Source organism: Poecilia reticulata, chromosome 18 (genome assembly GCF_904066995.2).
Source record: "Poecilia reticulata chromosome 18, P_reticulata-male-v2, whole genome shotgun sequence".
In the NCBI taxonomy this organism is placed as follows: domain Eukaryota; kingdom Metazoa; phylum Chordata; class Actinopteri; order Cyprinodontiformes; family Poeciliidae; genus Poecilia; species Poecilia reticulata.
Window position 1 is genome coordinate 28140277 of NC_088847.1, and position 27513 is coordinate 28167789.

At 39.3% G+C, this 27513-nt stretch overlaps 1 protein-coding gene across 6 annotated transcripts; it reads left to right on the plus strand.

Moving 5' to 3' along the window:
- Positions 1-531: 531 nt before the first annotated feature.
- On the plus strand, positions 532-27208 carry LOC103480851 (type II inositol 3,4-bisphosphate 4-phosphatase-like). 6 transcript variants are annotated; one of them, XM_081599224.1, is made up of 26 exons: positions 532-641; positions 1485-1584; positions 2580-2634; positions 3747-3898; positions 4573-4620; positions 4926-5026; positions 5157-5276; positions 11523-11602; positions 16225-16315; positions 17388-17457; positions 17527-17674; positions 18220-18350; positions 18429-18536; positions 19150-19258; positions 19749-19914; positions 19983-20168; positions 20618-20738; positions 21470-21672; positions 22273-22396; positions 22742-22868; positions 23002-23142; positions 23943-24040; positions 24443-24540; positions 25257-25411; positions 25876-26150; positions 26911-27019. In XM_081599224.1, the coding sequence occupies exons 4-25, from the start codon at positions 3769-3771 to the stop codon at positions 26102-26104; spliced, it is 2784 nt and encodes a 927-aa protein (XP_081455350.1). In that variant the 5' UTR covers positions 532-641; positions 1485-1584; positions 2580-2634; positions 3747-3768; the 3' UTR covers positions 26105-26150; positions 26911-27019. The 6 variants fall into 6 exon arrangements, with proteins under 6 accessions (XP_081455350.1, XP_081455354.1, XP_081455352.1 ...); XM_081599228.1 differs by lacking the exon at positions 25876-26150 and having other exon boundaries at positions 26911-27208; XM_081599226.1 differs by lacking the exon at positions 4573-4620 and having other exon boundaries at positions 25876-27208.
- The last annotated feature ends 305 nt before the right edge of the window (positions 27209-27513 follow it).

A 27513-nucleotide genomic window follows, 5' to 3' on the forward strand; every position in this document is an offset into this window, starting at 1 on the left:
AATGTTATTTGTTCTTAATTTTAATGGAAATCTACTAAGAAAACAGAAGTTCGCGAGGGATATGGAGGACCTTACCAAAAATAAATGTATTTTAGTCCCTGACTCAAATTGTCAAAAGGTAAACATTTAATCCAGATCCTTAAATATTGATAGTTATTTGCTACAAGGATAAATATTGCGCACATTTTTGAAATTTGCTCTCTTATTTTACCTGAATGCAGCACTGAAAAGTGTAATGTATTTTAACAAACGTATATTAACAAACTGCGCATTAAAAAAATAGATATTTGAGTGAGTTATGCAAACATATAATTTACAGAGAAGAAAACCGAAAATGTCTGCTTCGTCGCCCTGTTTGCTACATAAAAAGTTTCTAAAAAGGAAATTATGTTAAAACCAGGCAGTTCAACTGAGTAAACAAAGGGCATAAATACAAAACAGTCGATTGTTTTGTTTTCCACAGCTTTTGATTTTGAAATTGACAGTTTTGTAATTGTGCGCCATCTTGTGGCCCGAATCCAGAATGCTCAGCCAGGAAATGGCAACTCTCGCGATACTTCACATTTTTACTACAGTCTCAAGTCCAAACTCAAAGCTAGCGGATAAGTTGGTTATCATCTTCAAGACAACTTTTAAAACCGGTAAGTAATTAAAATCAGCCTGCATAACTGTCACATTGTAACATTTTGAACATTTAATGTCACGCAAAGTGGGTTTTTATCAGATTTAGGCCGGTTCGGGATTAGGTTTCCTGGTTTTGACAACAAGTTAAATATTAACGGCGGCTGTATCTGTCACGAGTAGAGAGTCAGTTTATTACATTTTAGTTAAAATATCTCATAGTTTAGTAAATATAACACCTTTAAATGTTGATGTCTGCAAATAACATCTGTAACATGGCAATGCAGGTGTTTTACTTTGGGTTTGTTCTGAAAGTGGTTCAAAGGTTTAGAAAACTTTTTTCCATTAATCTAAATGGGACAAAAACATAATAAACAGGTGCATATTTTAAAACGCACTCACCATTTGGTTCATTTCAGTTGGCAGATATTGTTCAAAAAGTCTTGCAATGTTTTTAACTTGTGTTTTTTTACAGCTTGCAGAAAATTATAATCAGGAATCAGGATTCATTTTGTTTGTTTCTTTAGTAAAAAATGATCAATGTGACATTTTTACAAATATTTGAAACAAAAACGTATAATTTTACTTAAAGGAGACATTTTTCCTATGTTATAGTGAAATAATCTGAAAGTGGAACTTGTCATTTTTCATCAATATTAAGGAAATATTGATTTAAAAGAAGCTCCTATGACTTTCTGAAGAGTTAGTTGTTAGTTTTGTTTTATTTTAAGATATTTGGAGTAGAAACTAGACTAAAATGACTTTTAAAACTTTGTGTTTTTGCCGTGTATGAAAGTGAGGAACTTCTCTTTCTCTCTATTTTATGTAAATAAGTGTTTATGCAGACTTCTCTGTTTCTTTAGGAAACAATGAGGCCTGTGATGATGATGGAGCGGTGAGGAAGATGAGGGCGAACCTTCATCAGCTGATGATCGGCTGAAACATCTGGAAACGCCGCTGCAGGTCGGCCATGAAGGAAAAACACATTCTACTTTATTCTGATCTATTCAATGTTACTCTGTTCACATCAAATCGATTCTGTTCTGATGATTTTATTCTCTCTTCTGTTTTCTTATTCATTTTAATCTGATTATATTCTTATATATCTAATCTAATATGACTGAATTTTATTCTTAATCCAATTTAATTTTCATCTATTGTTTTAGTTTCATGTCTAATGTGATTTATTGATTTGAGCTTAGATTTTTGTTATTTCTTTATTATTTTATTGATTCTAATTTGTGGTTTTCTCTCTTTTCTTTTTATTTTTGTCTTTATTGATTCACAAGGAAGCAAATTTTAGAAAACATATCCTCACAATTTAATACTTTAGAAGTTAATGGCACATCTGTGTAATAAATAATACACAGGGAAATACTGCAATGTTCAAAATATAGAATAGAATAAAGTGAAAGAAAGGAAAAAATACAAATAAATAAATAAAAATGTGACATTAACGTAATTTTCTTTATTATAGTTATTTTATTACTGACTGAATTCCTGTTCTTTAAATCTTCTTCCTCTGTTCTTGCTAAAGTCTGACATGTTTCTGTCAGATTTAATAAAAATGGCCATTTCTTAAATCTGTAAACACTAAGGAGCGACAAATATACAAAAACAAATAAATAAAATATATTATTGGTCTTTTTTTGCTGGATAAATCTGCTCCAGGCTCTGATTCTCAGCAGATTGTCCAGATTTACTGCATATTCTCTGTTCTGGTCGACAAACCAGGACGTTTTTTTAGTTCTGTTTGTCAGATTCATAGAATCAAAAGTTTCTGATCAGATGAATAAATAAAAGTTTTATTGTTGCTTTAATTCCAGCCCGACTTCCTGGAAAATCCTGTCTGCCCGAAACGAACCGGCTTCCTGAATAAAAGACCAGATTAATCCAAACAAAAGCAAAACTCTGAACTCTAATCCAGCTTGATGTTTGTCTCTGAACTGTCTTTACAGGCCGGTGGAGAGATGTAATGTCAGGAAGCTTCCAGAAGATGGCAGAGTTCTGATTGTGAGCAAATAAAACAGAACTAAACCAGAGGAAGCATGTTTACCAGAACCACTGAGCAGAAACATGACGAAATAACTACTTTTTTCTACCTAATTATAAAGTAAACCTGGAATATTTTACTAAAGCAAAACAGCCTGATGTTCGTATGAACTGTAGCATAAACTCATCATTTAAATAAAAAATATTTATTCTCAGCAACAAGAACAGGAAATAGGTTACACCTTAAAAATACTCACCTTATTTACATGAGTAAATGAGGTGAGGGCTGAGATGTGTTTAAAATGCCATATAGAGACATTTTTATAACAAAGTCAAGTAACTGTGTTGCCTTCAGTTGTTAAAAAATGCTAAATATATCAGATGTGACTTAAAAGAAGCTTAACTTCCTGATTTAAAGACTTGAAATTGGGCTTCTGTCTCTTTAAGAAGCTCCTGCTCTTTCTGAAGCTCCGCCTCCAGGAAGTCATCCCAACATGGCTCCTCTATTAACCCTTTAACGTTTTTACCAGCAGCTCCTATACTGAGCTCAGCAGTTCCACCAGGTGTTTGCTAATTGCTGCTGGCTAGTCTGAAGGAGCTGAGTGGAGAACTGATCAAATTATCATTTATTATATACAAAAGTTACACCATCGGATGGACGAAAATATAAAATTAAGTGGAAATTTTGGTGTTTTAAGGTAAAAAATGAGAATAATTCATTTAAGTAGCAAAAAATAACAAACCATGCTTAAAAATTTTTTTGCAAATTAGTTTCTTTAGATAAAAAACGTATAAAACTGCAGGTTTGTCTGTGGTGAATATTTGAAAAACATGTTTGTTTTTCATTCATTGGGTAGAAAATTCAGAAATTTTACTCAAGTAAGAGAATATATACTTCATAGTAAAATTATAAAAATTTTGTTACTCAAATAAATGTAACTGAGTAAATGTAACCAGTTACTGCCAAACTCTGCATTTCAGTAACTTCATCTCCATAAAGTACATTAAATCACATTGTAAATTACATTAAACATTAAATCTTAATGGTGACACAATAATTAAAACATTTTAAATATCTGTAACCAAACATAATCTGAGGCAGATTAAATTGCGGTTTTCCTGTTTGATTTTAGGAGCGCTGATCGTCCCGCCATCATGAATTCGCTGAGGCGAGGATTCGCCAACCTGCGGACGCTGATCGACAGCCACGCGCCGCAGCAACCGCAGCGCGCTGCGGCGCCGCGCAGTGAGCAGAATAACAACCTGGAAAATCCTGCAGCTGATCGTGAGTTTCTGTTCTCGTCTCGCCTCCATTTTTCAACATCTGATGACTGAAATGTTTCCCCATTTTAATTTGTAAAACTACACTATACTGAGCTCAGCAGTTCCACCAGGTGTTTGCTAATTGCTGCTGGCTAGTCTGAAGGAGCTGAGTGGAGAACTGATCAAATTATCATTTATTATATACAAAAATTACACCATCGGATGGACGAAAATATAAAATTAAGTGGCAATTTTGGTATTTTAAGGTAAAAAATGACAATAATTCATATAAGTAACAAAAATTCACTATGTCCCCTAGTGGACATAGTGAATTTTGTTTTTTGCATTTCCTTGCTATAAATGAACAAATACGCTCTATTCCGGTCTATTTTGTATGCAAACATCTATTTAAAATTGTACGCATACTTTTAAAGAGCCTCATTGAAAATATATTTGTACATTTTTAACTCTTTGGTGCTTAAAAGGTGATTGAAAATTAATTTATTACTCCGTGTTTGATTATGTGAAGCTGAGATGAAAATGGCTCTTTACTAAACATTCAGACTGCTAACAACTAAAAACCACAATCAGAACTGTTAGAAGACATTATCAAGTGCCTGAAAAACACAAAATATGTGAAGTAAATTAAAGTTTGCTGAGTTTAAACCTGACGTCATGTCGTTCTTTAACCACAAGGTGGCGCCCCGACTGGTGCTGCCTCGTCTCAGCAGCTCCTTCATGTTGGTACGTCGCCACAGATTAGTGATTTTATCTTCTTTTTACTTCATTTACATCGGATCAAGAACCCAACAAACTAACTTTTTATTTTCTTGCTGTTAGCTTTTGGCATCTCTGCCAATTTTGTATTTTTCTTATTAGTTTTACTAAACTTAATTTTATTTCCATTTTCATTCGAAACAAACTCCGTCGGCATTTATCTGCCTGTGATGTAGTTTGTTGTGAAGCGCTTTGGTCAACTGAGGCTGTTGCAAATGTGCCATATAGATAAACGTTGACTTAACTTCTCTTTTCTTAAAAAATAAAAACAGAGTGTCAAGCTGCGGTTCCCGCGGCAACCAGAGTCAAAGTACACGTTTCCACAGTCGACCCTTACGAGGTCAGGAAGCTCTGCAGCACTCAGATAGTGAAGGTACACACACACACACACACACACACGCACACACACACGCGCACGCACACACACACACACACACACTCCTGTATGTTTCAGGCTTTAAAATGAACGTGATTAAAATCTCGTTGGCTTGCCGTATTTTCAGAGATCAGAGGACGGCGCGTTTCGAGCGTCGATTTGCTGCAGCATCGACTCCAAGCTGCAGCATCACAGCAGGATGGAAGTCAGAGTTTACAGAGAGGATGATTTAAGGTCACACTCCTCAGTAAGTGTGTGTGTGTGTGTGTGTGTGTGTGTGTGTGTGTATGCGTGTGTGTGTGTGTGTGTGTGTTTTACTACAGCTGTGTGTTTGTGTATATAAGAGGATTAATGATGAGGATGTGTAAAGCCGGCACAAACTGACTGATTTCTCTCTAAATTAATCTCCAACACACACACACACACACACACACACACACACACACACACACACACACACACACACACACACACACACACACACACACACACACACACACACACACACACACACACACACACACCCATTGGATTGATGGATGGATGGGTGGATGTGTAAATTGGAGAACAAGCTGAGTTCATTTCCGTTTTTCAGCTCCGTTTCTCCTGCCAGGACTTTTTCTAATCTCCAAATATTTTCCCATCATGCACCTGGGGGGCGTGTTTTTTTTTTTTTAATCCCTCCGGCTACGACGAAATGGTAGGAGGAGGAAAAAGTGAGCGAGTGAGGAGGAGAAACAGCTGATTTTTCAGCAGAAGTCGTTCTGGTTTTTGTCTGGATTTGTGGAAACTTCTTCTTCTTCTTCTTCTTCTTTGTTTTTAATTTTTACCGATTCTGATCTGAAGGATTAATCTTTTAACTCCTCCGTCGCTCCGCTGCTGTTTGACTTTAACAGTAAAACTGTCAGTTAAACTGATGGTGCAGGTAGGAAGCAGGAATCTGAAATGAGCTCCAGCTTCACATTTCTGCTGTGAAGCCGTTTTTATTTGGCTTTTAGATCCTAATCTCTTAATCTCAAACAGAAACTGAAAATAAACCAACATAATGGATCAAAATTAAGTCAAAAACAAACAGCAGCAGCAGCAGAACAACTGCTTTCTACTACATGATGTTTAAAATAATGACAAATTTAGATGATTTTTCCAACTCGCAGCTGGAGGATCCATTTATCTGTTTGTTATTCTACATCCAGCAGCTCTAGTTACTCTAGCTCTTTACCTTTAAACTCCTAAAAACAAAACGTTCTGAAGATGCAGCGAGCGATGATGGCCTGCGCCGACTGCTTATGTCCTCCGAGAGACGACAGCTCCCCTGCTGGACAGGTAGGGCATTACACGGCGGAAACAAACAACATGGAGGCCAAAAACACTGAAAAATACCCGACATGTAAAGTTATGAATGTGATTGAATTAGAGCTGAAATGATTAATCGTGATTAATCCCAGCTCTGGATGTGTGTAAAAATATTCAGATAAATCCAAACTAATCTGAAATTCATCCCCATATTGAGTGAAAACCTGATTAGGATCGAGTTAAACTTGAGTTTTTATCGAAGTCGTCGTCTTTAAATTGACCTTTATCAATCAATCACATTTTATTTGTATAGCACATTTCAGCAGCAGGGCATTTCAAAGTGCTTTACATCATTAAGATAAAAACAGCATGTGACGGTGAATAAACAGTTAGAAAGACAAAGAGAATTAAAAAAAATAGGTTAAAAAAAGATAAAAACATTAAAACCTCCACCCCTTGTAGGACTTCAGTTAAACGTCTCACACCTCAGAGTTTTAGTTAAAACGCCATTTAACAAGGATTCTCACACCTCAGAGTTTTAGTTAAAACGCCATTTAACAAGGTTTCTCACACCTCAGAGTTTTAGTTAAAACGCCATTTAACAAGGTTTCTCACACCTCAGAGTTTTAGTTAAAACGCCATTTAACAAGGTTTCTCACACCTCAGAGTTTTAGTTAAAACGCCATTTAACAAGGTTTCTCACACCTCAGAGTTTTAGTTAAAACGCCATTTAACAAGGTTTCTCACACCTCAGAGTTTTAGTTAAAACGCCATTTAACAAGGTTTCTCACACCCCTAAATATAGATTTGTTTAACTGGGACGTTTTCCGGGGGGCTTTACATAGACAGTGTGAAAGAGAGATAAAAAGAAGTTAAGAACTAGATGAAAAGTAAAGATAAAAACATTAAAAACATCAAAGACATCAAAATCCGCAATTTAGCCGTAAGCAACTCTAAACAGGTGGGTTTAAGTTGAGATTTAAAGGCACCCCGTGTTTCAGCTGTTTTACAGTTTTCTGGAAGTTTAGCTGCATTTAAATGAACAAACAGCCGTTGAAGAAGTAGGTGAATGTTTGATGTTTAGATGTGAGTTTCTCTCTCTGTTTGGTGATAAAATCTCGCTGGACGCAGGGAGGAAGTGTGCAGAGGCGTTAGACTGTAAACCACAAGCAGAGCGCAGCTCCTTCATCGCTGTTTACTCCTTCAGCTGTGAAACATTTTTATTTAGAGTCAGAACATCTTCATGTGGTCAGGAATTAGTCTGAAGGCCACACAGGCACCAGTTCAGAGTTTGGTTACCATGCCAACCAGGGATTGGGACGTGTCTGACTTTAACGGCACGGATAATCACTTCCAGTTTGAAAACATCCACCATGATTTTTGGTTTTTACTCCAGATCCATTGTTTACATGAGCTGATTTTAAGTCTGATCAGCGTCCGAACGCTGACATGTTATGTTTCCTACAACAGGTTAAGGCTGCGGCTAAGGCTACACAAAACATGCTCACAAAATCATTCTCAGGTCATGAGACTTCAGTCGGGTCAGCCGTTTTAGTGCGCTGTCACTTTAAATCCAGGTCAGCTGATGGCCACCATGTGAAAACGGCTCCAGCAGCAACATGTGCAGCTAAACATCTTGTTGAAAATGTGAGCTAAAAACAGGGAGGTTTTTAAAAGGGCTCGTTTTCCAGACACCAAAAACATTCACTCAAAGAGCTTGTGCTGTTTTTCACAAGCAATGAATTCTGCAAAATAGATCTTCTTTAACTTTAGAGTGAAGTTTAGACAAAAGCCGAACAAAAAGCATCAGATCGTTACAGATTTAGTGGGAACTGTAAAGTTTCACCTGCGTTTTTATGATCCAAATGTTTTCTACTTTATCAAATTAAACTGGTTATTTAAAATCTACTCTCTAATCCTGGATGGTTCTCTTTAGGAACCTGATCCACAAATTATGTTTTAAACTGCAGGTAATATATAATTTCCCTGCCCCAAATCACACTTTAATTTACAAATTTACAGCCAGATTTTAACATTTATTTAAATATTTTTTTAGTCTTTGTCTACTTGATGCTTCCTGTGATCAATTTTTGTGTAAAATCTGCTATAAAATTATTCATTGACCTTGTTGATTTATGTTTACGCTGCAAAAACACAAAATTTGACCACATTTTCTTGTCTAGTTTCTGTTGCAAACAAGAAATGAAATGAAACTAAGAAATATAAGCTTGTTTTAAGTAAATACTTCCTTAAAATTGATCAACGGTTGCTATGTATATTGGTAGATTATTTCATTTACAACACAGGAAAAATGTCCAATAAATCTGTTGGTGAAACTAGAACATTTTCATCAATATTAAATAATTATTTACTCTAAAAAGCTCCTATATTTTACTGAAAAGTTACTTGTAAATTAGTCTAATTTCAAGTGTGCTAATATATTTGCTCTGGAATCTAAAGTTTCTTGTAGATCTCACATTATTTTGGATCATTTATCTCGTTTCCCCTGCAGACGGAGTTTGTTTTGAATGAAACGTGAAGCCGTGTTTAGCACCCAGCTGCGGCGTCCAGCGTGTGCCGTGTTTCTAGGTTTGATGAGGATTAACTCGTAATCCCGAAAGCCTCTTGTTTGGCCGGGAACTCATTGAGAAACATCGGCTCGGCGTGTCGTTGCACGCCGGCTTTTTGTTGCAGCAACGCCAGCGAGGAAATGAGGCAACGGTTTGGATTTCTTTAGCATGCGGTAACAGCGCTGCAGGGAATTTTAAAAAGTCTGCAAGACTCTCTGAACGCGTCAGTCGGATCCAGGCTTGTTCTTTTACTGATCAGTTAAAAACCTGAAGAGGTGAAACGAAAGTGAACTGCAACATTTCCTAAATACTGTCTGACAAACTGGAACATTTGCATGTTTTAGAGAAGTAAATGTTGGAATAAATGAATATATATTGAGTCAGTTTTACTATTAAGTTTGAGGTGAACAGGTTCAGGAGGGAACCAGAGTCTGAGGAGATTCACTGCAAAACAACATTTTACCAAGTGTGTTTTTATTTAGGTTCTAGTGTAAATATCTTAGTTCACTTGAAATAAGACTAAACTAACTTACAAGTAACTTTTGAGAAAGAAATAGGAGCTTAATAATTCTTGAATATTTATTTAAAATCAACTAGTTTTGTTGGGAGATTTGTTCACTTATGACAAGGAAAGAATGTCTGTATTTCTATTTTTTTTTAACATGTATCTTTTAACTGTATTGAGGTTTTCTCTGGGCAGGTGAGAAATATTTGGTCTTTTTTCTTTCTGAATCTTATTGTTTGGGTTTATATGGGGATACCTTCGGTTTTTTTGGGTCCCCGGTCGCTGAAATGTTCTAAAATGATCCATAATTGTGAGTTAATCGCAGATTTTCTGCTGAAATTATCAGAAACATTGGGTTTAAGTGATGCTAAGTCCCACCTGCAGTTGCAGTGCTAATTCATTGGCTGTTTTGTAATCTTTCAGTTTGCATCTCTGTTGAAATTTTGATTATTGACTTATGCTCTTATTTTGAAGTGTCCTACATGCTTTCTGACCGAAGCGCTGCCGTGGCTATTTAGCCAAAATTAGCAGCAGAGCTAGCAAAACTCAACAACAATAAAACGGAGACTCTGAGTGAAAGTTGTTACAAAAAGTCACTTCCTGAAGCGCAAACCGTACATGTAGGTGTGCAGTAACAAGTGTGAACCTGTTGAGGGCGATATACTATGTTGTGACACATGGTGGGCGTCAACATTGTTAGATTCAATGCTTTAGCATTAGCTTCCACTAAATACCTATTGTTTTAAACTTTAACATTAGTGGAACTGATGTTTATGAGTAGCGTTTAGCATTAGCTTCCATTAAATACTATGTTGGTATAGCACCTTAGTGATATTAGAACTGATGTTTATTTTAAGTGTTTTAGGGTTAGCATAGCTAGCATTTTAGCTCGTGGTGCCAAAGATGTTCCCAAACCAAAGTCTTTGAGATTCTCCACTGGGAACAAGCTGGACTTGTTAGTAACACAAGAAAAAGTAGCATGTCGTTAGCTTGTGCTAAACCCAAATGAATGTAAAAACATTAATCTGAAACCCAGAACCAACATGTTTCATCACTTTTAGCATTCAGAGCCAAAGTCTTTCCTCTTTAACTCTTCTCCTCCGTGTTTGATAAACCATCTCAACTCCAGGTTGTGACGACTTTAATGAACCTTTTCTGGGACTTTTCTCTGCTTCCCTTCACTTCAGTGTTGTGATTTTCTGTGTCGCCTGATTTGAGAGCTTTAATCCCCTGAGCTGCTGATTATCCTCACAGCAGCTCAGTGACTTCAGCTGTGGGGAGTTTGGACTTTGCTCGACTCTTTTATTAAAGATGGCCGTCGTTTTGTGGTGTGGCTCTATAAATGATGCAGACGCATCATTATATATATATATATATATATATATATATATATATATATATATATATATATATATATATAGAGGCCGAGTCCTCAACAGGACCAAAATAGTCGTGAAAATGCTGAAATCTGCCATCAACTTAATCTAAATGTGAATTATTTTCTAAAAAGATTGTTTTTCTTCAATAGTTCTGTGTATTTTTTTCTTTTTGCTGTTTCAGCCGTTAGTTTCTTGCTCAAAGCCAAATAAAAGTGACGTTCTGCTAGACAATTGCTCTTAATTTCTTTGAATAGTGAGCGTTTTGGGATCAAAGGTTCTGTTGGACATAATGTGAGTTTTTATTCTTTCTGCATCAAACGATCATCTGGGATTATAATTTCAATTCGCTGTCAGCGCCCCCTACTGGCCAGGCTATTAGAAGCAGAATTAATCAGAAAGTAGGCCAAGCTGTCAGTTTCACTTCCAGGAATCCAGCAGGTCAGGTGAATAAATCCTGATCAGACAGCGGCGCAGCGCAGTGTGAGATTAGCTGATGGTTTTGGGTCATTGCTGTGATAATAAAGTTGATTCACTGTGACGTTGATGGAAATGAGGTAAATATGGCGTCCAGCAGCCTGAGGACCAAACTATTAATGACACTCTGTTACTTTCCATTGCCATCATGTCTCCTTTTGACTCTAAAACAAACAGGAGAGGTGCAGTAAAATGATTGAAGTTTATGCAACTTTAAGCATATTTTATTGTAAATGTTGGAAAACTTTATGTTTTATTTCTCTGTCTTTCAGAGAAGCTGTTTGGGTTTCACATCGTTCTCCATCAGAGATCTGCTCCGGTCCAAAGAGCCTCGCTGCTCCCTGAAGCTCAGGTAAACTTTACGTTTCACCGCTGATGTTGATTCCTCCCACTCAGCTCTGCACAAACACACTTTTATGTGCTGTTTCTGTTGTTTTGTTTATTTAATTTGGATATTTAAAACATCTTCCACTTAAATGTTCATCTGAATTAAAGGTTTGTTGATCTTTGAGAATGTGTTCTTGCTTTATTAACATTATATTAGTTTAAAATAGTATCAAAACAGCAATATTACTGTTTATAGAAGTAACTTCTAGGACAATTTATCGCCCAGAAGAATGTGTCAGAACATCAAAACTGCAATTAAAGTGATAAAAAGCCTGAAATCCCTTCATCTGAACTTTCTAAGCTGGCTTAAAGTGAACTCAGAGAAGCGACATTCAATCTCTCCGCTCTCGTTTCTTGTGAAAAACGCTTTTGTAGTCAATGAGGTTCTTCTTAAACAGCCTGTAGATAGGGGTCCAGCTACCTGCCTGCTGATTGGCTGTTGCTCGGATACCTTTACCCAGAAGAGGAAGTGAGATGGGGCAGCGTGTGTCTCCGCCTCCAGACCCAGTAGAGGAAAAAGTCTCTTCCTGTTTTGGCATCAAATCACCTTCAGAGAAGAAGAGAGGAGCCTGAATTCTCACACATGCCGCTGTGCAGGTTTGCAGTTTGCTTGTGGTTTTCCTTCGCCGGCTGGTTTTCTCTCTTTGGGTTTCTTTGTTTAGAGATGAGATGATGTCCGTCCAGAACCGTTTAGTTCGATGTCACTTCCTGCAGGTGACGGTCCAGGTTGACGTCTGATCTGACTCGCTACCGGATCCGTTTCAATGTAGATTTATGGTTTTTGTGTCGCATGAATATCAACAAAACATAAAGTAGAGATAATTTACTGCTAACAGTTTGAATCCAGAACTTTAACTCATGTTTTCTTCACAACTTGAAGTTAAGTCAGGCCAAACTTGTCCTTCAACTGGAGTTATTTTGTTGGCTAAAAGCCACAATAATAAAAAATAGAATATGTCAGAGATGTATTTATTGATGTTTGCACACAGAGTTATTACCGTCTCTTTAAAGGGGATCTGTTGTGTAAAATTCACATTTTCAATGTTTTTATGCTTCCATTTTGGATCCTAGACGTTTTTGTTGATGTTTTTTTTTTGGTGTCTGAGAAATTATCCATGTCAAATTCGTTCATTTGACAGACACTGCGCTGTTACCTAGCAACCCTAGCCCTGTTACCTAGCAACCTAAGCAGAGCTTCAGCACTTTTGTTCTGCTGGTTTTATGCGTTGTACAATGGCTGCTGGAAAAGACAAGTGTTTTGTTGTTGACTTACCATCCAGAAACCACTTGCTGCATTCTTGTTGGTTGTGCAGGAGGTTCAACTTATGCTTTTCAAAGATGTGCGGTTGTTTAATTGCAAATGGGTTCCTAGTCATTTTTCATGTGTAAATGTTGAGTTGGGGGGTGTACTTGCAGCAGATTACTTGGATTTAAAGGGACAAGACACCCTAAAATATCTGAAATATGCAGATGTGTTCAGACTAAAATCTCATTGTCTTTGAATGATTTTGTGCAGAAGATGTCATGAACATGTTTTGTTTAGGCCACAGGCCTATCCTAACCTGTTCAAGGAAGCATCATTCCTCACCTTTCAGCAATGAGGGAAAGCCCAGATGATGATGTCATGGCTTTAGAAACCTTTGACAGGTTTAGCAAATGGAAATAAGTTAGATGATTCTATTAGGATTTATCTTAAAACAAGAGAAGTTTGTTCTGATTTGACCTCAGACTGTGAGAAAAGGTTTATGTAAACTTCTGGTTTCACCCTAGAAAACCATTGATTACTGATATTAGTATTAAATGTTGCTATAAATCCATATTTATCTCCCTTTGCTCGTTCTTTGCTGCCGTTGTTTGTTGCTTTCAGCTCTGACTCTGACCTTTAGAGATCCACCAATCAGTTGTTTAGAAATCAGTCAGCTGATTATTTCCCTCTGTCGACTTCAGCAGGTCGAAAACTGGAAGATCTGCTGCTTTTTTTAAAGTAGATTAAATGTAAGAAAACTATTAACTGAACAAGTTGGCTCGTATTGTTACTGTGCTTCTGTGATACGTTTTGCAACAATTATTTATTGCAGCACAAAAAGTTTTAATACGCCAAGAAGTAGTAAAGTTATGAAGAGACTGAATTTATTTACACTTTTCTCTTTTTCACACTGATATCAAAACCTTCAGCCGTATCGACGCCTGATTTCCTCACATCTCGCAGTTTATGGTCTCCAGTTTTCACTTTGGTAGGAATCCAGTCATGATTAGAGGAAGATGATTTGATTCTGATATGAGAACAATATTATATAGGACTGTTGGAGTCAACCTCCCCACCACCACAGACATCTACACCTCCAGATGCAGGAAAAGGGCCTCCTGCATCATGAAGGACCCCACTCACCCAGCACACTCACTTTTTGTCCCGCTGCCCTCAGGCAGGAGGCTGCGGAGCATCAAATGCAGGACAACCAGACTGAGAAACAGCTTCATACCTGAAGCTGTGAGACTCTCAAACTCCTCTCAGTCTCTCTCACTGCACTGTCCCTAACAATAACTTGGTCACTTCAACCCCTGACCCCCCCAATGACACTGTATTTGCACTTTACACTCGGACACTTTAAAATGTTGCACTGCTAAATTTATCTTCCCATGCTGCTGCATTGTTCATGCTTCATCCATTTTGTACATTCCTATTAATATACATTTCATTTTTCTACTTCTTGTTTTTATATATTTGTAAATATTTTTCCTATTTATAACAATTTGATCTTGTAGCTAGTTTTTATATTTTATACTTTATATTTGGGGCTGCACAGTGGCGCAGTTGGTAGAGCTGTTGCCTTGCAGCAAGAAGGTTCTGGGTTCGATTCCCAGCCCCGGTCTTTCTGCATGGAGTTTGCATGTTCTCCCTGTGCATGGTGGGTTTTCTCCAGGTACTCCGGTTTCCTCCCACAGTCCAAAAACATGACTGTCAGGTTAATTGGCCTCTCCAAATTGCCCCTAGGTGTGAGTGTGTGTGTGCATGGTTGTGTGTCTCTGTGTTGCCCTGCGACAGACTGGCGACCTGTCCAGGGTGACCCCGCCTCTCGCCCAGCACGCCAGCTGGAGAGGCACCAGCACCCCTCCCGACCCCACTGAGGGATAAGGGTGCAAGAAAATGGATGGATGGATGGATGGACTTTATATTTGGATGTAACTGGGGCCGTGACTCTCAATTTCGTTCCACCTCATGTAACACGTGATGTGAATGACAATAAAGTCTCTTGAATATTATAGTTTCTTCCAAACTGATGAAATAGTTAATAACTCAGTAATTAATGGGAAAGAACTATAACTAACTGGAACCAAATTGTGTGTTCATAAAATACTAAAACTATTCATATAACATCCGTCGTTTTTGTGTTTCAGAATATATTTATTAGCCGTTTAGCTGATGTGAAATTGGTCAGAGTTTTTCCACAAACTGTCTCGGGTTTGCAGAGATCGGCCAGAAAAAGAGAAAATATCCAGCGAGCCTCAGTTCAGCCATGTTGATGCCAGAGGTCAAAGGTGAATGGCCATACTGACAAAAGGTCAAGATGAAATAAAACTTTAAAGAAAAATACAAACTATTAAAACCCTGGTTAGACAATCTGATGGAGGCCATTTTGTTGGACTGGTTGCGACCCGGACTCGGAACCAGAACCGTCGGGTTTCACATGTCAGTCCTCATATTCCTGACCTGGTTTTAGTTCCCTTTGTTTTGAATATTTACCTTCTGGTCGATGTTTTCTTGCTTGGTTTTTGGTTTCCTGGCGTGTTTGATGCGTCTGCGGTGAACAAAGTGGCGTCATCACAGATCCTTCCTCCAGCAGCTCCACAGCCTCAGTACAGTATTTACATCCTGCTGGGTTCGGTCCAGTTTATCGTCTCTTACTGTTGGTTGTTTTCACATTTTGATTTTCTTTACTCCACTGCACACTCTTTTGGATTGGAGTTTGGTATTTTTAATATTTTTTATATCTTAATTTCACCTGAACTGTGCAGGATGTTATTCTTAATTCTAGTTTTATACAGTATCTCTTATATTTGTGTTCATGTTTGGATTTTCGGTCACTTTGCTGCTTTTACACCTGAATTTCCCTTTTGTGGGACAATAAATTATTTTTATTCTTTTCTATTCATCGAGTGTTTTTGTGTTTATTTTTATCAATCATATTTTTCTCCTTTTTGGTTTCTTCTTGTTGCCGTTTTTATTAATTTTTTTAGATTTTTTTCTTCTGTTTCATTTCATTTAGTTGGGATTATTCTAGTTAGTTTGGTTCCAAAATTCATCCCACATCTTTTAGTTTTTTTAACTTTTATTCAGCTTCATTTATTTAACTGGGTTAAAGTCGCATTGATAGAACCTCCAGATGTAAAAGAACGAATGAATTTAGACCATTTTTCACATCGTATATTTCTTGTTTTGTGGTTTGTTTGGTGTTAACTTTGCCTCTAGTTTTACAGTGTGACAGAAGTGGAAGCTTTTCTTTTTGAAGTACATTCACACCAGTGGGTCTTATTTTCACCCGGCCGCCTCCTTCAGCTCCGTCTTCTGTCCGTTTGTCTTCGCTGCAGGACGATGGACGGCGTGAACGAGGTCGGGGACGTGACGGTTTCCCGCCTGCAGCTGGAGGAAGAAACGGAGGATAAATCTGCAGAAAACAAGGTGGAGGAAGAGAAATGTTTGTTTGTTCTCAGCAGAGAGGTCTCACTTTGACACTTTTCTTCGTGGTTTCCTCTCTGGCATGTTTAGACTTCAGCTTGTTATGTGAGTGATGGGTCAGATGGAGATTAAAGGTGCAGCGCATAACTTTTATATAGAGCAGGACGTTTATATCTTTGGTAAAACTGTCACCAAACAGATAAACTGTGAAAACATTCATCTCCACCTCCTCCCTGAGCTGCTGCTGCTGCTGTCTGAATAAATACATAAAAACAACCAATCAGAGCCAGGAGGCGGGTCTTAGCGCCGTCAGTCATCCTCGCGTATGCGCTGCTAAATGTTCTAATAGCGAAAACAACTTACTGTTGTAAATTGTTTTCACAGATTATCCGTTTCGTACCATAATGTCACGACAAAGAGACAGTTTTATCAAAAAATGTTTTTTATAAAACTTTCATACTGCAGCTTTAAAGAAAACCCATCAGGTAATTTGGTTTGGTTTTCTAGTCCAAGCCCTTTAAAAAACAACATGTAGCCATTTTTTTGGCAATATGTTAATGTTTTTTAGTGTCTGGAAAATGACCCATTTCAAAAACTCCTGCTTGTTGAATCGCATTTGACTGGCACTCTGCTGTTACCTAGCAACCCCAGCAGAGTGCTGAGCGTTACCAAGCAACCAAAGCTGAGCTCCAGCATATTTGGTCAACTGGTTTTACCGCTGTATGCGCTGCGCAATGGCTGCTGGAAAAGACAAGTGTTTAGTTATTGATTTACCATCCAGAAACCACCTGTTGGTTGTGCAGGAGACTCCACTTCTGCTTTTCAAGGATGTACGGTTGCATAATTGTGCATCTGTTTAACCTGTGAGTGTAAACATTGAGCTTGGTGGCGCAACCAGCAGCAGATTATTGTAAAGTGAGAGGAGCCCCTAAAACGTTAACATCTCATTATTTAAGAGTGATTTTGTATTAGAAATGTAATGAGCAGGTTTTGTTTAGGCCACAGATGTAGAAGAAAAGCGTTTTCTGTCCATTTCGCCTCCACTCAGGCCTGACCGTCTCTTCTCTCCCTCCAGAGCGCCGTGCTGTGTGACGCTCTGCACGGCTCCGTCCAGGATAAAGAAAACAGTCCGATGATGCGAGCAGGTGAGGCTCCGGCCGGCGGCCATGTTTCTGCCCGACCCTCCGTCCTCCAACAGGTGTGTGTCTGTGCAGCCTTGTGCTCCCAGGTGTGTAAGCTGTACAGGTTTCAGACGGAGGACCACAGGTGGCTGCTGGTCCGGGAGCAGATGTCGGAGACGCCGCTGTCCTTCTCCTTACCCAAACAGCTGCTGAGCGCGCTCATCAGGGAGCACACCGACAGGTACACGAAGGGTTAATGAGACGAAGGAACAGCTTTAAGTCATATTATGGGATGTTTTGGTGAAACTGCTCTGGTTTATTTATTTTATTTCAATCAAGATCTCATTTAAAAGACATTAAGCCAGAAGCAGGAAATGTGGGAAAAGCTATCAGATCTTTAAATCTATTTTTGTTTTCATTTGTTTTGTTTTTGGTTTTTTTAGGAAATGCTTAGTTTGAGTAAAGTTTTTATTGGTTTCATCTTAGTTTTTAGTTTTGGTTCATTTTTGTATTAGATTCAATTTGTTTTAATGTCAGTTTATTTTTTTTATATTTAGTTTAGTTTTTATTAGTTCCAGTTTAGTTTTAGTCTTTTTTAGTAATACAAGTTGCATACACTGCAAAAACACAAAATCTGAAGATGAAATAAGGCAAAACTTTTAACCCGATATATCGTAGTTTGTTGTAAGTCAGTAACTATTGAATATTGATTGATCGATGTGCCTCTGTCTCGTTAAGTTTCAGTCGACTGAATTAAAACAACCAGAGTTTGATTTTGTTGCTCAGGGTCGCGGAGGTCAATGCTCTCGGCGACCTTTCACCTCACTGGGACGGCCTCCGCCACGACGCCGTCGCCCACTCCCACCAGCTGATCGGCGGCTACCAGCAGATGCAGGCGGAGCTTCAACGCCTCTCCAGTGAGATCACAGTGACATCATCAACGATGACTCGGTCCGGCCTTCCTCACCTCACGCTCCCTCCTCTTCCTCCTCCAGCGGCGTCGTGCTTCAAGGCGAGCAGCAGCAAATCGGACCCACACCTGCAGTTCATCCCCACCAACCTGCACTGCCAGAGGATGGAGGTGACCGACCCCGGCAGCTCAGGTAGCGCACAGCGCCCCCTGCAGGTGTTTGTCTCTCTTCCCGTTTCCTCCAGATGTTTTCCTCTCTTCCTCTTTCGTCCAGGTGTTTTCCTCTCTTCCTGTTTCCTCCAGGTGTTTTCTTCTCTTTCCGTTTCCTCCAGGTGTTTTCCTCTCTTTCCGTTTCCTCCAGGTGTTTTCTTCTCTTCCTGTTTCCTCCAGGTGTTTTCCTCTCTTCCTGTTTCCTCCAGGTGTTTTCCTCTCTTCCTGTTTCCTCCAGGTGTTTTCTTCTCTTTCCATTTCCTCCAGGTGTTTTCTTCTCTTTCCGTTTCCTCCAGGTGTTTTCTTCTCTTCCTGTTTCCTCCAGGTGTTTTCCTCTCTTCCTGTTGGTTTCCTCCAGATGTTTTTCGTCTCTTCCTGTTTCCTCCAGGTGTTTTCCTCTCTTCCTGTTCGTTTCCTCCAGATGTTTTTCTTCTCTACCTGTTTCCTCCAGGTGTTTTCCTCTCTTCCTGTTCGTTTCCTCCAGGTGTTTTTCTTCTCTTCCTGTTTCCTCCAGGTGTTTTCCTCTCTTCCTGTTCGTTTCCTCCAGGTGTTTTTCTTCTCTTCCTGTTTCCTCCAGGTGTTTTCCTCTCTTCCAGGTGTTTGGTACGAGGTCGTCACGTTCGGAGCGCCGGCTGATCACCACCAGGCCTTCAAACATGGAGGACTGAAGCGGCTGCTCAGCAAGCACACAGACCACACACACAGGTGACCCTTGACCTCAGATTCAAAACTAAAAATACTTGATACGATTTTCTGTTTTTGCAGTGTTGGAGACGCCATCAGTGTAAATATCACAGCAGTGTCAGAAAAAATGACGATGAAACATAAAACAATTTGGATTATTTTGTTCCTTGTCAGAAAATGTTTTTGCAAACCTTTTAGAAATATCCTAAATGTAAATATAATTTCTGAACATTGATTAAAAGATTAAAGTTCTAGTTCCACTGATTGAAGTAGAACATTTACTTAAAACAAGCTGCTATTTCTTGCTAAAATGTTACTTGTCTGCTATTTTTGTCTAAGTGTACTAAGATATTTGTACTAGAAATACTTTGTAAAATTTAGATTTTCATGTAGTTCAAGTGTTTTATTTTGACACCGACATGATAATTTAGAGAAAAGCTGAATTATTTTTGTGTAAACCTCAGAGTTCAGTGTGTGTTGGAGTCGTTCCTCACCGCTCCTTCTCCTGCAGCTCGGCGCCGTTTTCCCGTGACGAGTCGTGCAGAGCGAAGCGGCTGCTGGCCGCCGCCTCCCAGCTGCAGCCTCTGATCTTCGGCCTGGCGGAGCAGCTGCTCTCCGTCTCCATGGAGGTCGACCCGAACCGCCTGCAGGACGTCCTGGACGGCCTCAGGGAGCAGGTGAGAGAAACACACACACAGCTAACAGGAAGGCAGACGAATCTGACTCGCTGCTTCCCTCCCTGCAGACGTCGCTGTTCATCCAGGCGCTGAACGACGATCTGATGAAAGTCGCCCTGCAGGACATGAACAGCCGGAAAGGCAGCGGCAGCAGCCACCTGCACAGCAACGGGTTGCTATGTGAGGTCTCCCCCGGCGACCAGGAGGGGGCGCCGCGGCCGCAGGACGACATGGAGAACAGAGAGGAGGAGTGGGCAAGTTGGAGGAGAGGGGGACGGGGTTGCCAGGTCTGACAGGTTCCAGCAAAAACACAACATTAAACCCCAAAAAACAGTCCAAATGAATGTAATGAAACTAATATAACACAAGATAGAGTCACGTAAGAGCGAACGAAGGAACGAACAATTGAAGGAATGATAAAAGGAAGGAATGAGCGAACAAACAAATGAAGAAGGAATAAAAGGAGGAGTGAATAATGTAGCATTTTATTAAAGTTTGATGCTTCTGAAAGAATTTTCTTCTGAACCTTTTTGAAAAAACGGTCACATTTTATGAAAAGCATCCCAAATTTTAGCAACCTGTCAAAATCTGTTTTTTTTTTCCACCCCAAAGTTCAAAAGCAGCAGAAACCTCCCCAACCTGGCAACCCGGTGTGTGGTAGTTTCTGCAGCTGTTGGTTGCGTAAACGTGTTTGTCTGTGTAGGACAGAACGTGGGCGAACGTCGGCAAGAGTCTGGACTGCATCACGGCCATGGTGGAGCGGCTGCAGGAGCGGCAGCGCCACCTGCAGGAGTCCACAGGGGACACAACGTCCCAACACACAGGTGGGACAGAAAGAGACAAATATGACAGTTTGTCCTTCAGTTAGAAAACAGATCAATTTTTAATCATCTTAATCTTGATAAATCCTTTCACATCTCATATTGTTTTACAAAATAAAAACATGATTAACTAAAGACAAAATACCTTAATGAATCTAACAAAGAGTCATTTTTGGGACCATTTATGTAGATTTCTTTTTGCACATCATAATCTCTATCAATTTAGTTATTTTGTTTTTTAAGCAGTTAGAATCTATTTATGTTAGTTTAGAACCAAAATCTATAATTATTTTTATTTATTTAGAATTTTTTAGTTACTTTGGTGACTTTTGTACGAACCATTAATTTAAAGGGATGAAGAAAACAACAGGGTGGAAATGTTTTTATTTTTATTTGTTTGTTAAATGTCCAGTGTGACAATGTTTATTAATTTTTTTTTTGTTTTGTTTGATTCTTTTACAGCTTAAAATTAAATAAAAAAATTGAATAAAAAATTTAGTAGTTTCAAGAAAAAGAAAATCTTGTAGGGTCTTCACCTTCTCCCAAAAGTTAATTCACTATAGAATAAATAACTATCTTGATATAAAGATAATAATAACAGAAAATCTTACGTTTACATGCGAGTTGTAAGAAATTATCAGTTTTTATTTCTTTATATTTTTGTTTCTGGAGCTTAGAAACACTAAATTAAAAGTAAAATGTTCAGAGGAAGTTTCTCTGCTCTCTCCCTGCAGCCTCTCCTTCCTCTTTCTCCTCCTCCTCCTGGCAGGAGCAGCTGCTCCCCCTGGTGGTGACGCTCAGAGACTGCGTGCGGGAGGCGGTAACTACGGCCCGAGCTGCCATGACCTTTGTTGTCCTGCAGGGGGCGGTGGCTGCGACTGTCGCTCAGGGTCCAACGCAGATCGTCCAGCGGCGACACGCTGTCTTCAGCCAGGGGGTGAGGAAGAAACTCAGGCCCTGGCGGCCATTTTGTCCTGAGATCAGAGACGATCAAAGTTTAAACCGACTTCCAGTTTAAAAACGTCGCTATTATGTTTCCATGGTGACATATTTTATACGATGACATCACAGCTCCACGTTTCTCTCTGTCCTTCATGTCATAAATAAACATGGCGCCGTTTGGTCTTTTCTGTGTCGTTCTCTGGCTGTGTTACAGCGCCACCCAGTGGCCCGGCAGACCAACTGCATCATTTTCTGTGGTTCTGTATTATGTTCAACATTTTTTCTTAATCATTTACAAAAAGAAATACTGATATTGTCTCAGTGTGTATGAGTCTCTATTTCCTTAAAATACTTTATTTTATTTAATATTTTTGTTTAAATAAAACATTGCAGATAATCTACAAATATATATAAAAAAGCAGCAAAAGGTGATTTTAAAATAGCCTCAGAATAATTTTTTTAACACGTTTTTATGTTGCTTTAATGTTGGATTACGGTCAGATTTATCACCATAGTCTCTTCATGTTCTTGTTCCATATGAATAAAAATGTGACTTCCTGTTTTCTTGTAAAGTTTGTCTCTGTTTGTCTCCCAGCTCTCAGCGATTGTTTGCGGGTTTATGCTGAAACTGTTTGGAGGTTTGGAGGATCCAGAGTTTCTGCAGCAGCTTCTCTGTGTGGGGATCCTGGCCCAGTTTGAAGGCCTGCTCAGCACCTACGGTACGACGGCGACCAAAACAATCAGCTCAACGTTTTTATTCAACAGGATAAAAAAACTCTGAGGCAGCAACAAATAAAACACAAATAAATCTGAATATTCAGAAAAGATTTCTGTCTCTGGTTTGTTCTTCAGTGCTTTTCATCAATATTAAGGAATTATTTCTATTAAAACAAGCTTTTATGTGTTGCTGAAAAGTTACTTATGAGTTAGTTTTGTCTTATTTTAAGTGTATTATTTTAATTTGAAGCTAGAGTAAAATTAGTTGGTAAGAGTTTGTGTTTTTGCAGTGTGTTGCAGGTAAACTTACCTTAAATGCTGTAATCTTGCTGTGTTTGTGGCTGCAGGTGAGGAGGTGGGGATGCTGGAGGACATGGAGGTGGGCGTGGCCGACCTGAGCAGCCTGGCGTTCGCCGTCACCGAGGCCCAAACCGAGCGACCCGACGACCTGCAGCCGACGCTCACCGGAGCATGGTGAGCGCACACACACACACACACACACACACACACACACACACACACACACACACACACACACACACACACACACACACACACACACACACACACAGAGCTGCTCATCTCGGGTCATTTCTCCGCCATCCAGGGGCGGTTTCGTGGTCGAGGTGCCGCTGCCCTCTGAAAGCTTCAGGTCGCTCCCCGAGGAGCTGAAGGCCGGCCGTCTGATCCGAGTCGAGCCGGTTCTGTTCAACATCGGGATCAACCAGCACCAGAGTCTGGCTGAGAGGTACAAACACAACAACATCCGGGAGTTAAAACCGCCTCATTTTTCATCCAGCGTTTTCCTTTTATTTCAATTTTAGGTTAAAACATGTTTGTTTTTCGTTCAGTGACCTTAGAGAATCCAAACATTATAATCAAGTTAGAGTAGAAATACTTCATAATAAAATTACTCAAGTAAAACCAAAAAGTAGAGCATAGGAAAAATACTCCTAAAAGTTTTTATTTTAAAGTTACTGAAGTAAATGTAACTACTTACTACCCAACTCTGATTACAACCTTTACTTGTTACTTGTGTGCTCTACCCTCCTCTGTGTAATACTAATTTAAATATCAGTCATATTTACTGCAGAACTTGCTGCTAAATTAGCTTAGCTAATGTAGCTTCTATCTGCTAGCAAAGACAGACGCGCATCCTGCGAGTTTGTTGCTACATGAACTTACTCTGCCAGTCACCAGAACCTCGTTGTTCACACAAAGAGTTCGTACGCTCTTTAAAAAGCCGTTTAAATAAATGGATTTCAGGTGAAGCTCCTCCATGTTGTTCGTATTGGTAATAAACTTTATCGTAGTAAAGATCAGAGACGTATTTTCCTTCTCCGTCTCATACAGGTCGGTCCCGACGGCAGCCATTTTGTTCTTGTATCATTCTCTCACACATCGATCCAGAATTTCCACATATTATCTCTGTTGGTCTCGGAGCCATCGGTCGCTAAGCGCTGCGCTCGCCTACCAAGATGGCGCGGATCACTTCCTGTTCAGAGGCGTGGGAACCGTGTATGAAGAGTTATTTTCTGTTGTTTTCAGGTTTGGAGACAGCTCTCTTCAGGAAAGAGTGAATCAGCAGAGCTGTGAGCGACTCAAAGCTTATTGCAACAAGCTGAGAGAAAAACTTCCTAACATGGGTGAGACTGAGACGCCGCCAGGTTTTTGTTTCATCTCTTTAAAGAACTTTGAAATAAAATCTCACTATTTTTTTAACCCCAGTTTGTTTCCTATAAAAACGTTTGAAATGACAAAAAATATATTAAAAAAACATTTTTTATTTCAATTATTGTTTATTTGAATTGACCCGATTTCAAAATAAAAGCTGTAAAACTCATTGGTGAAAAAAAATCCAGATTTTCCAAAACATTTATCTCTGAAACCAAAAGTTTGGTTAATTGATAGAATCGATTTATTGTTCAGCCTTTTTTCTTTATTACTCCAAGTAGAAATGAGGTATTTTAATAATAATGATATTATTTTTGGGACATTTCGAGGTAAATCATTGGTCCTGAACTGAAGCAGCTCTTTCTCTCCCTCAGCTGGTATCCAGTCACTATCAGACCTGCTGTCGTCTCTTGATCGCAGTATGGAGTCCAAGAAGAGGAAAAACGTGGAGGTTTTGTGGCTCGCAGCTTCAGTAAGTCGCTCTGCAGGTCAGATAAAGTTAGGTTTTAGAAGATTTTTACTTACAATGGGGCTTTAATTAGTTAATAAAACAAGGAAATTATTAAATAGACAAAATCAACTGGTATATTGTGTGGATGAACTGTTTGGATTTGTTTTTCTACCTTTAGTTTTCTTCAGTTTTTAATTCCAATTTAAAGCAGAAGAAATGTGACTGAGTAACTCTGGAACCTCTGAGTTTGAATATCAATAAACAACATCATCTGCATAGAAGTGGGAACTTTTGGACCCATATTGTAAATTTAAATAGTGAAAGGTGTTGGCACTAATACTGAGCCTTGAGGGACACCATTTGTGACATTTAAAAAAAACTAATTAAAATGAAAAAAATTTATCAGATTTGAAAAACAACAATCGAGTTTTTACTCTCCAACTTTCCTCCATTTTTGTTTACATTTTGTGAAGAAGGAAGTTGCGCTCATTGTTTCCTTCAGTGGTTCTTGCTGCAGCGCCCCCACAGGTGAGGAGGGGAACAGGTTTTTCAACTAGTTTGGTTGGCTTGACTCAATGCAGTGAGGAAACAAACAGCAGCAGCTAAAAATGTAGCAAATATACCAACTTTGTTCCCCCAGCAGAACCGAGTCTATGGAACCATCAGGTGAAAAACAGCCTCAGAGACGGATGAAGGTTTAGTTGCAGATAATCTTCTCCATGTTTTTTTGCGTTCAGGTGTGTCGTAAAGTAAACGGCGTGCGGCTGACGAGCTGTAAGAGCGCGAAGGATCGCACGGCGATGTCTGTGACGCTGGAGCAGTGTTCGATCCTCAGAGAGCAGCACACACTGAGCCAGCAGCAGTTCAGCTCTGCTCTGGACAACATGAGGAGGTGTGTGTGTGTGTGTGTGTGTGTGTGTGTGTGTGTGTGTGTGTGTGTGTGTGTGTGTGTGTTCACACTCAGCTATCTTCTTATTCTGCTCGTCTTCTTCTGAGGCTGCGTTCACACCAGCCCTGTTCAGTAGGACGTTGTGAGCTCTGTGTCGTTTCCTTCAGTGGTTCTTGGTGCAGCGCCCCCACAGGCGAGGAGGGGAACTGGTTTTTCTATTAGTTTGGTTTGTTTGACTCAGTTTGGTGTGAAGCAAAACGCAGCAGCTGAAAATGTAACAAATGTTGGTATTTTTGATTCTAATGAACCGATTCTACTGATTATCAGGTGTGAAAAAATCCTCAATTTCTGCATCTTCTTCTCATCTTTTACCTTCATTTTCAGTTCTTTCTTTTAATTTCCTTCCTTGTCTTTCTGTTTTTTCTCTCTTCCACTCCCTCTTGCTCCGCACACGCTGCCCCCTGCAGGTCTCGTCTGTCCTGGGGGCAGATGCTGGGCTGCTATGCCCACTCTGGGTTCTCTGTGTCTGGGTTTGACCCGGCGGAGTGTCCCTCCGGCCTCCAGAGCCCCTGGATCCAGATGTGCTTTCATTCCAGAAGACACTTTTACCCAGTGGCCTTCCTCCTGGTGACCTCTCACCTCCTGGTTCTCTGGCTCATTTTCAGCTTGGTGATCCTGCTGGCTAAATACCAGTAAACAAGACTGGGAGCTCTGGGAAGCAGGGATTATAATGTTTTCCCAGGTTTGTCCACAATGGGAGAACGTAAACGAGTCCAAACTTATTGATTTATTAATGGTTGAAAAAGACGATGTTTGTGTTTTAGTAGAGACGGAGAAACAATCAGGCTCGACTTATTACCATCTTGATGCTACTGACTTGTCCAAATGTTTTCCTACGTTTCCTCATCTCTGTTAATTTATCCACGCTTGGTTATCGTTTTATTTCTGACAGCTTCGTTTTTTATGTTGAGTTTTGCTGCCACCAAGTGGCCAAAGTGAATTTCAACACTTCAAAAACAAAATTTTACCAAGTGTTTTTCATCCAGTTTATAGAGCAAATATCTCAATGCACTTAAAAAAAGAGAGAGAAAAATTACAGATAACTTATAAGCAATATATATGAACTTGTTTTCTTCCATTGGCAGATAAATTCACTTATAACAAAACATTTTTCCTTTATTAAAGGTGAAATAATCAGTGGATCTAGTTATTTTTCACCAATATTAATGAATTATTGACTTTAAACAAGCTCCTGTAAATTGTTGCAAAGTTACAACTTTAGTTTTGTCTTATTTTACGTGTACTTGAACAAAAATACTTGGTAACATTTTTGTGTGTTTTATTGTCACCTACAGACTGTTTGTGCAGGTCGCCTCTGTTTTCATAGGACCGTAGATCTAGTCAAAGTAAAATCCTATCTCCACCAGAGGAGGATGTGTTTTTATAGAGGACGTTGTTGCCTGATTGCTGATCTGTGTTTCTGCGTTGCTGCATGTGTGCAGAGACGGCTGCAGGACGGAGAACGTCCAGAAGAACATCGGCACCAGGAAGTTCGCCTTCAGCAGCGTTCAGCTCCTCACTTTCCCCAAACTCTACAGACCTCCAGACGGCAGCTACGGATAAAGGCTTCCTGTTTATACTCTTATTTATGCCCAGAGATAGTTTATTTTTCCATGTGAAGTGTGTGTGTTTGCTGGTTAATGTTTGCAGATTGTGTTTCTGTGTAAATGAGGAGCATGTTGGCTGTTCGCTGTGTTTGAATTACAAACATGTTTCTGCAATAAATGACTGAACTCTTGAGTCTCTGATTACAAACAATTATTCTGACAGTAAATGACCTGAAAGGCCTAAAATTCACTGGTGGATTGGAGGTATTGAGCATTTATATAATGGATTTCCACAACTTTAGTCTTAGAGTGAGAAATTCTCTGAAATAATTTCAGCCATGTTTGGCCATAGGGCTGTTAGGGGAGTTTCCTGAATGGCGGATTTGTTTCAGGCCAAATCGGCCAATTGGCCAGAATGTGTTTTTTCAATAGATATTTTGTTGACCACACAAACTATATCACACGTCACCTCTAAAGATTGCGTTTAACAGCAACATC